Below are 10,742 nucleotides of genomic sequence, written 5' to 3' on the forward strand. Positions count from 1 at the left end.
TAAATGGCTTCAGTCAGTCAGTGAGCGTTTAACTACTTTTAAGGACCAAACGTTGCCGTACCTTTGTCATCACCTCTGTAGGGATTGTTCTAAATTAATACTTCATGTCCTGTCCTGTGGCCCAAACCGGGTATGTAATCAGAGATGGATTGAGGAAGAGGGGGGAGGGGGGGGGGTGAGAGCGATCACGCGTGACTGGAGAGACAGGTGGTGGGTGTGGAGGTGGGAGAGGGTGAGCAGAGGAGAGGGGTGACATGTCATGGGTGGCTAGTCAACCAATGAAGTCAATGTCCCCTGTCATTGCTACAGACCTGATCGTTGTCGAAAAATGACCGTTAAAATCCTCTGAATGCTTCGCTGCATCTAAGTGTGGTTGGTGACGAACATTCAGAAGGTATACAAGTATGATGATGGAGTGTTACGTATTGTGGCCATGATTCTAAAAGCTTTCTGCCTTGGACCAGCATCGCCATTTGATGTACCCTCTGCCCCTCCTCCCCAACCAACCTTCTCTGTCTCTGACGTTGAGATGGCATTAACATTAAGCTGAAATTAATCATGAGCTCTATCTCAAAGAGACAGAGAATGTGGAGCGGAAGGAGAGACAGAGAGCATTCCAAACAGCAATAGTAGTCTTTAGAAAAAGCATTCCACACGAAACGCCACAACTATCTGTCCATGTAGCTCTTTTTTTTTTTTTTTTTTTTTTTTTTTTTTTTTTTTTTTACCCTAGCTGCTGTTGGTATGCTAGCACGAGGAAGGTTGGCCCGTCATCATGATCCATTTTCGGTCTCCCCAGGCGCGCAGTCTGCTCTGTCAAAAGCGTGTACATGTAGGGGAGAGAGAGAGAGAGAGAGAGAGAGAGAGAGAGAGAGATGAGATATCAGCAAAAACCGCACCATCTGCATTTCAATAGGCTCTGTTCCAACTCGGCGGTTACATACACAGTCACCTCCCTTCCCCTTTCTATTCATTCAAACAGGACCTGGGCGGGTGTCGGAGCGGGTGGGGGTGCGGAGTTTGGGAGTGGTGGTTGTGAACTGACTGTCACTGGTTTGGACAGGGTGAGGGGCTGCCTGTTGTGAGTGGGGAGAAGGGAGGGACTGGAAAAGATATGACGACTTCATAAAGCAAGCACACGCATAAAATTGGGTACTCTTCGTGTGCGTGTGCGTGTGATGCGCGGGTAAGAGAGGGGAGGTTAAAATACAAGTCCTTGTACAATTCTTGCACGCGTCGAATGCTTTCCTTCTCTCTGCCCTCACTCCTCCTTTCCCTTTCCCTCTCTCTCTCTCTCGACACAGGACCGATTCTTTTGCATTTTTGGCTACAGTTCTTCCGTGTACTACTTTCAAGATGTAGGCCTTTAAGTCTTTACGTGTAGGACCTTTTTTTGTTTTAAATCCCGCCTTTAAGACAGCCCTGCTCCCGTTTTCACAGTCAGCGGCATGCAGGATATCTTCATGTTCTACAGCCCACCAAATACTGACGTTGATTACGTCTGAAAGATCGGAGAACTCTCCACCCTTTACCCACCAGGCGCTGTCGGGATTCGAACCATGTGCCACGATCCTCAAGGACACTCCAGGTGGAAGTGGAACGTTCCAACTGCTAGAAATTGTCGGCCTGGGCACCAACGATAAGTAGCGCAAGAATCAAATACCCGCTGAAAGACTCTTGTTCTGTCAGGCTGTTCACCAACGTTGAACTGTTCTTTCACATTTATGAATCTGTCATGACATTGGAAAGGAGATCCAGTCACAACCCATTAAATTACATTACATTACATGGTAGTAGAGGTGGATGGGTGTAGTCCTCAGATGGCAACAGAGATTTGTTTTCTTTTCGTTTTGTTTCCTGGCTCTGTCTGTGAATACACGCGCACATACATATCTCACATGTTTAGTTTCCGATGATGTGTCTGTGTGGACACACACACACACACACACACACACACACACACACACACACACACACACACACACACACACACGTATATGGATGTCCTAATGTTTTCTTCGTCTTGTGTTTTGTTACAGCTTAATGTAAAGAATTCTGTTTGCTTTAAGACTTCTTCTCTAACCTCCTCGTCCTCACGCCTCATCCTCTGATGGTATGCGTTTTGAACGTCAAAATTGCAACGGGCAGAGCACGATGTTTTTCGGTGTCCTTCGTACAGTTGTGTTGGTTTTCTTTTCAATTACAGGCTATAGAGACCTAATGATTTGCATGTTATCGTCTCCATGTATTGTTCCGCTTAGCTATTGATGATGATGTCTATTTTACAGCTGCGATAGCTTCGTTTTCAATTACAGTTTATAATCTCCATACAATATTCCACTCACTACAAATGACGATGGTGTATGCCAGTATATAGCAGCCAACTGTATTACTAACTTGTACTGTCTCCTAACACTGTTCCACTCACACTACAAATGACGACGATTTATGTTCTTTTTGTCCACAGTTCAGCGGGAACAGCAAGCGGTGCTTGTTCCACGAGCGTGAGAAGGGAGGCTACATCATGCTGCAGTCCGCGGCCAACGCCGACTGGTACGTGGGCTTCAACAAGCGCGGCAATGGCAAGCGGGGCTACACCTTTCCCAAGGATGGGGAAGCCAGAAGCCCCACCAGGCCGAACTCCAGAAGACGAGACAAGAAGCGCGCAAAACAGCAGGACGTCAACAAACATGGAAACAAGCGGAAACATCGTCACGACCATGGCTCCTCCCCTTCCGCCAGGCGAGGGGCGTCGAGAAATCGGGGTCAGCGGCTGAGGGGTCGTGTGCGGCGGCCCCGGGACCGTACTGTGTGTTTTCAGTTCACGATGAGGCGGACTGACAGGGACAGGTCGGACCCCAGAGTGAAGAACTCACTGGCGAAGGAGATTCACGATCCGTGGAAGAACACGGACTTGGGCAAGTATATCAGCACGCCAGATCCCAGATGACACCGTCAGTAAACGTGGACACCTGTATTGGCAATATTATCATGACCGAGGACATGACCGAGGAGCCAGTCTTCGAAGCACTCCAAGGGCCAGTAAATCGCAGAGGGCTAGTTCCTATCATCAACAGTGATGCGTAGCAGCTTGTGCTCGGGTTGACCGAGCACAAAATACGATGTGATTGGGCACGTGTCAATGAAAGCTCGAGTGTTAGGTCTATCGTTGGGTGCACAACACGTCACCCTTCATCTGCACGTCTGTGGTGTGCACGGACATGCTTGGTGACAGTGCCTTTGTCTTGGGTCTTCTCTCTCACAGCTGGGCACTGGCTTGGTCATCTGACTGGCTCCCCGCACTGTTTTCATCGAGTCCACTGTGAGAACTGATACACAGGCAGTGTGAGGCAATTTTGGGGCATTTATTGAGCACGACCTCTAGCTGTTGTTGCAACGACCTGGATACTGGGCTAAATCTCCTGAATCGTGTTCCACCTTGGTGGGGTCTGCTGTTCACAAGGCCTTTCTAAAATGACGAGGTTGACCATGTATGCTTCTACATGGTGTGCTTTAAGAGCACTGTTTGTAGATTTTTTTTTTAACTTTATAACTACACCACCTCTTTCGTGCAAGTGTGTGCACGTGTGATTGTTATTGTTATTATTATTATTATTATTATTATTATAAATCTTTTTGTTGTTGATCATGTAATTAGATGACACTTGTTTTTCATGACGGGCAGTCTCCACTACAACAGACATTGCTGTATGTCGACATTGTCAAGTGCATGTGAGACACGTTCCCGTCCTGGCATGGTGCTATTAGTCTGACAGCTGTTCCAACCCCCTTCTTGTCTTCGTCGATTTCCTTTCTCCCTCTCCGTTAACTCCCTGGGTAGATCTGCACAAGTGGTAACTGCATCAGAAACTTGTTACAGGTGTGTCTTCATGCGAATGGCTAAGTGTTAACTGGGAAAGATGCACGTACACGCCACCTGCCAATTGTCATTGCTACCGTTTTCAATGGTAGTACAGGGACACAATATGGAATATAGGTATCAAACTGACAACAAACTGGTCTTTCTGTCCAGAAAGTTAGTTTGCTTTCGATTTTCGTTCAAATCAAACACGTTTCGTTTCTTAGACTCCTTCCCATTTTGTTTTAACTCTTGGAAAATCGGAAACGAGTAAAACGACACTTTCTTTGTGACAATGGCTTTTAGCCTCGTCTCCTTTACAAAACAATTGCGGAAGCCGTATGGACCGCAGTAGGCGAAGCATGACAAATAATTATCTACCTCTCCGTTCTCAGTCAGACTGTCCCACCTCGTGTCTTTATTTTTTTCAAGAGAAAAGAGAAAACAGTGCTGGTTACTGAAGGGAAGAAAAAGGACAAAAAACGCTCGCTGCTAAATCCTCTGCCATGAGCAGAAACAATGATGCCAAGTGTGCGATGTGTCCGACTAGACACTGGTACAATTACACTGAACATGTGACATGGCAGGCTGCACAATGTGTCAAGGGTCAGGCTAAACATATGTATCTGTCAGACTGAGCAGCGTGTTTATATGTCCATAAATCTGTACTGAAAACTTAAAAACTGTGTACGCTTATTTCATTTCTGTTATTTTGTGTGTGTGTGCTCCTCTCACTCTTTTACTGTGTTTCCTTTGAAGCTTTGCCCCCAGCCCCCTCCCCCACCTCCCCACAGTACTGCTCCCACTTAGCGGTCCGAACCAGATCTGGACCCCTTTATATTTTTCAACATGCTCCTTCAGGGACGTGTCAAAAGCATGACATTGGCCAGGCAGCACGCTGGCTGGTGTGTGTGCTTGTGACAGATTTGTCGTGCACAGCGAAGCACAGACACCTGTGTTGCCTTTGACAGACCGTTCGATTGTACAATGCAAATATCTTTTCTGATGGTGTAATCATCGATCATGGTTTAGCTGATCACATTTCACCTAATGATCATACTCAATGAATCCGTGTAACCAAACATGTGTGTATCAACGGCAGTTGGAGAAATGATGGTTGCAGTGTTGAAGTAGCGTCAACACTGCAGCATTCCTGTCTGGCAGTGTTTGTTGGTAGTACCCCAACGACATGACTGTCCGCTCACCTGTAGACACTCCCTCCCTCCCTCCTCCCTGTGAGTGATCCACCTGCCAGGCACAACCTTTCTGCCAGATGTTCACCAACTCCAAGCATTCCAGTGATGTGTATAGTGTATGCTTGCCGTAGATGTAACACCATGTACGGTATTTATTTGTGTTGATGTCTTTTTTTTTCAACGGTTTATGTTATTTGCACAGTTGTTCTGATTTCATACGTTGGTCAGATATTGCTTGTGTCAATATCATTGTTGAGATTGTGTGCACAGTTAATATTAGCAAATACATTTATGTGCCTTACTCGGTTTTACGTGTATCTTTTAAGCGTGTAGAAAACGAATAGATGTCAATACAAGAGTTAACAGCAGGGTGTCCGCATCGTGCCGGCATATGTGCTGATATTTCGATTATGATGCCTTGGCCATCGGCAGCGTTGGGCCTCCATTTTCAAAGTGGTCAGTCAATTATCTTCTTTCGATAGCCCAAAGTCGGGTCCCCCGCCCACTGCTCTTTACTGGACAGGACAAGACGGGACAGGACAGGACAGGACTGGCACTTTTCTGAGAGCTTTTCTGAGTGTTGGGGTTCTGTTCATATAGGCTGAAATACACTACCCTGCAAAACACTGACTGATAACAAAATCCGATTAAACTGCTTTGCAAACTTTTCGACACATTAAGCATTTCGACACACTTTGCAGTTTGAGAGCTCTAAATCGATTGCGAACAGTCACGCAACAAACACGTTTGGTTCTGGTCTGTCTGGTGATCGATTTATCATACCAAAATGTATGAACAACGTCGAACCAATCGACAGATTCCAGCATTACTAAGGTGAGCTATGTTGCTCACCTGGTAAGCTGGACAGTCGAGACACAAGAGAACCTTTCAGCTCACGTGTAAACCAAGCCAGATAGAGTGGTATCTACATCAGCATATAGCGAACACAAACTATGTCTGTGTAAGTAACGGAAACATTGTTACCCATATAGTCCACCTCTTGTGTAACGTTGGCTGCCAAGACTGTCTCAGTGTCACCATCTGGCTCGCATACACCATTACTCGGTTGGCCCCATTTTCAAGTTTGCTGCCAATTTTACTGCCAGCGCGCGCGTGTGTGTGTGTGTGTGTGTGTGTGTGTGTGTGTGTGTGTGTGTGTGAGAGAGAGAGAGAGAGAGAGAGAGAGAGAGAGAGAGAGTATTAGTCAGCAATAGCGATGAACAACTTAATGGCGATTTCTACTGGGTCGTATCTTCAGAGTGACGGCTCACCGATTATATTGCATATCGGTAACTCGATTCTGCAGCGCAGATGGATGGATTTCGGGAATATAAAACCATGAATATGAATACGGACGTCATTCCTATTGTGCTGACGGGATTTCCTGTTTGAACCCTTTTCAACACCATGGTGAAGGATCCTTTATTACAACGCTGGAATTATTATTTCTTTTGTATTGTGTTCCTTTTTTTTTTTTCTTCTTCTTCTTCAGGTCATTGCGGGGCATTCTGATCGAACAATGGCGGGCTTGATACTAGTAGTACAACGCGTTCTCCAACATGGGCTGTAACTGCTCTTGTTGGTAATGTTTTCCTGTCACGAAGACAGCGCTCACAGAGTGATTATCACCCAACGTAGTTAGTGCTAGAACGAAAGGATTCATCTCACGCCTCCACCTTCCCAGTCGTTACCTTGTAGAATGACAAATTGATATCTAAGTGATGCTGAAACTCGTAAAACATACCGGGACGAGAAACGAAGTATGATATCAAGCGAAGACGTGTAATTTTATCACAGGTTAAGAAAAGTCTTTGCTGAAGGTGTACATATATCCACTGCTAACATTTTAATGGCATAATTTTAACTGGATAGTGGTAGTTGCTAGCCACAGGTATAATGAGCAGCTTGTTCCAGTGTTGCGATAATACATTCAAGTTCAGGACAGTAGTGGTCTTTGACAAATCTTCGGTTATAGTTATCACCACCATCATGACATCCAGACAGTCTTGGCAGACTTGGCAGCCTTTGCTCAATTTCATGGTCATTGCTTTATTCTACTGTTTGTTTTGACGTCTGTCTTGAGATTTCGTTTTGCATTACCAAATTCACCAAGGCAGATATACATGGTTTCTTCTCGAGACCCCATGAGATAATGCTGTTTATGACTTGGATAGGATTCCAGTTCGTTTTCAGAGAATCACACCACTAGAGACATTGACGAAAAGCAAGATAAAGATATGTAGTTAACATATGTTAATGAGCTTGTGTTAAAACTTGGTGATCTAAGAATGCGTTTTAAACCACCCATGAAAACGAAACTAAGTGCAAAAGTATTTCAAGACACATAAAATCGTTTCAGAAGATCCACAATCGAAGTTTTATCGTAGGATTTTGGGTCATTGGATCATCCATTTGATTCCTGAGAACCACAGACAAATGGATCACAGCTGTCTACATTCTTTCTTAGTTAATTTTATGCCACCGAGCAAAGGAAAGTCCGTTTGTGTGTCTGCTTGTGTGTATATATGTGTGTGGTGGGGGGGGGATGAAAGAGAGAGAAAGAGAGGGTGAGAGCGAGAGAGAGAGAGAGAGAGAGAGAGAGAGAGAGGGGGGGGGGGGTTCCATAGTAAAGAAAACAGAAAGTGCAACAGCTTTACATACGACATAGATGTTAGTTCTCTTCTTCCCATGTAAGTTTACCTCTTCCAAGTTGACTCTGCTTGCAGCCGAATAACAAGTACATAATCGTTCGTCGCTCTCGACAGAAAAGAATTTTAGATAAGCAATAAAATAAATATGTTTTAGAAAACATGATGGTTATGGTCTCCTATGACACGGTGACTGTGAAACTCGACATCCGCTTGGAATAAACAAAAATGTAATGTTTTTATAAGATGAATGTGCACTTTTGCGTTATGATATGACGTTTAAAAAAATTACAATGTTGTACATTCCTTGGTGTTTTATATTTGTATTTGTGTGTGTGCGCGCGAAAAGGCCAGTACTATAACATGAATTGCGTGTTTTATTTTTCTCTGTGTTTGTTCTCTCTCTCTCTCTCTCTCTCTCTCTCTCTCTCTCTCTCTCTCTCTCTCTCTCTCTCTTCGTGTATATTTTAGTGAGAGAGTGAATGAGTGAGTGTGTGTGTATGTGCGTGCTTGCATACATGCGTGTGCCTGTGCCTGTGTGTGTGTGTGTGTGTGTGTGTGTGTGTGTGTGTGTGTGTGTGTGTGTGTGTGAGTGTTCTATTTCAAATTCAAATGAAGAATACATTAAAGTAGCATGACTGTTTTCATTGATCGCCAGGTTGCCATTGTTGTATGTTGACAGCAAGGGGTTCTTTTTGTCGCCCCACCAACATTACCACCATACCACTACCAACAACAACAACAACAAAAAACAACATCTTTTATCTGCGTCTCTGTCAATTGTTTTCCTTCTTCTGTTTCTTTTTTTTTTCTAAACCACAGACATGCGTGTTACGTACAGTCACACAATACATTTCCTCCAATACCCGCACACACACATACATATTCACATATACAAATGAGCATACACATTTTTTCATACTTAGTCATCTACGACATCATACTTGTCATCATCTTTATTGTGTTGATCACCATCACACTGCCCCCAGCGCTGCCAGCGCTATCTGATAGAAATGTGTTGGCAATGCTCTGGAGCAGAAAGAGAACGATGTACATTTGAATGACCGTGACATATCAGTAGCTTCTGACACTGTAAAATACCTGCTATTGCCACTGTTAAAGGCTGTAGTACTGCTGTTTCTGTTGTAAATTTTTAACCTATTACTTTTTGTTATGTAGTCATTTACGTTTTTGGTCAATCATACACCAGCACTGTCGTTTTTATTTTTATTATTTTTTTTCCTTCAAGTATTGATGTTGTGACTTGTAAAATCGAAGATAACTGATTGTGTATGCGAAAGTTGACATTTACTGTTCGCGTTGATGCTACTGCTACTACATGCAGTAGTAATATACATGCCTCGTGTTCCCATTTGTAAAGTTGTCAGCAATTGTAAAATATTCGCAACTTGTTATTCTTGTTATTTTCTTACCCCCCCCCCCCCCAACCCCCCCGCGCCCCCCTCAGTGTTGCGTAAAGGTGGCCGTGAGGTATTGCGCTATGATGTCAAGAGACAGCGTGACTTGTTTACTCTTTGTTGACTTGTACAGTTTTGATCTACACAAGAGTGTATGTACTGTTGTTAAAAACAAAACGCCGACAATTTTTTTTTTTTTTTTTTTTTTTTTTTTTTTTATCAAACCGCGGATGATTGTGGGTTCGTGTTTTGCAAACTCTGTCCTTCTCACTTTAGTTTGCTTGTTTGTTTTGTGGTTCCTTCTATCACATGGGATCGCCATATTCTTTAATGCCGGGGTAAACATAACGTCGTTTCAGTAAGTGAAAAAGGGTAGGGGGAGAGACTTACACCCACCCACGTACATACACACACAACACAGAGAGAGGGTTACAGAGAGAAGAAGCGTGGGCGGCGGCAGAGAGAGAGAGAGAGAGAGAGCACTGAGCAAAGTCAATATGTGTTTGGAACCCGAACATGACACCGTTTTAGACTTGGAAGTCCTCATCTTCCCGTCCGAAGTCCTAACAGACCCCCCTCCCTCACCTTGCCTCTCCCCACCCTAACCGTATCCGGTTGGCCACAGTCGAACTGAAGATTCTGAGCTGCACCAAAGTGCCCCCCACCCACCAACCCCACGCGCCTTGCTCCCCTCCTCCTGCCTGTCTGTCTGTCTGTCTGTCGGTCTGACGAGACATCCGCGGGAGGCGTCGAGCTGTATGTGTACTTTAACAACGGCTTGTGATGGTTCTCTTATCAGCCCACCGATTCCCCTTGTTTCCCCCCTGTCTGCCTGTGTCTGTCTGCATACCTCAACTCTCTCTCTTTCTCTCTCTCACTTTCTGTCACACACCCCAACCCGCCACCTCCTCATCTTTCTCGATCAGACAACGTTTCTTGTAGACGGGGTGGGGTGTGGGCAAACAGATCAAGATCGAGGTCCATGACTGAAACCAAGAACTCCCGAAAGAAGAAAGGCAATGGAAAGGAGAAAAGGACGAATAATAATGTCATCAATATATATATATATAGTTTTTACATGGGATCAAATATATTTGTTTAATTGCAATTGTTAAAACATATGTTCTGTAATGATACTGATTAGCCCATGGTATGAGAAGAAAGAAATCACGCAACACAAATTCCAAATGACGGTTGACGTTTTTTTTGTTGTTGTTTTTTTGTTGTTTTTGGTTTTTTTAGAATTCCTTTCAAGCCAGTTGCCCAGCTTTGTGGGCAATAAACAAACATGTGGGCAATAAACAAACATGTTATTAAACTAAGAATTATTGCATTGAAGAAGAAGAAAATTACTGATATGACTTGACCGTCTCAAGTTGTACAAACTTTCGCTTTTCTGTTCTGCCCTGCTTCCCCCAACACTGTCGTGATTTTCTGTCAGGTTAAACAAACTGAAATCCCTGTGTTTCCCCCCTGGTGTCACCCCTTCCTGTCCCTCCCCCAAACCTCCTCCGTATATTTTCCTTGTGTGTGTTTTGTTTGAACAAGTTTATTGGTGTCGTTTTAATACAAACACAAGTTTTCCACCTGAAAAAAAAAGAATTCAGAGAGATGGGGAACC

At 44.2% G+C, this 10,742-nt stretch overlaps 1 protein-coding gene across 1 annotated transcript in view; it reads left to right on the forward strand.

The window, feature by feature from the left end:
• The window catches only part of LOC143293409 (uncharacterized), a 78,734-nt gene extending 70,545 nt beyond the window's left edge, over window positions 1-8,189 (forward strand). The window contains exon 5 of the mRNA XM_076604250.1: window positions 2,468-8,189. Coding sequence (XP_076460365.1) covers window positions 2,468-2,950 — 483 coding nt within the window. The 3' untranslated portion in view covers window positions 2,951-8,189. The remainder of the gene's footprint in view (window positions 1-2,467) is intronic.
• The last annotated feature ends 2,553 nt before the right edge of the window (window positions 8,190-10,742 follow it).

Source organism: Babylonia areolata, chromosome 19 (assembly GCF_041734735.1).
Source record: "Babylonia areolata isolate BAREFJ2019XMU chromosome 19, ASM4173473v1, whole genome shotgun sequence".
NCBI classification, from domain to species: Eukaryota; Metazoa; Mollusca; class Gastropoda; order Neogastropoda; family Buccinidae; genus Babylonia; species Babylonia areolata.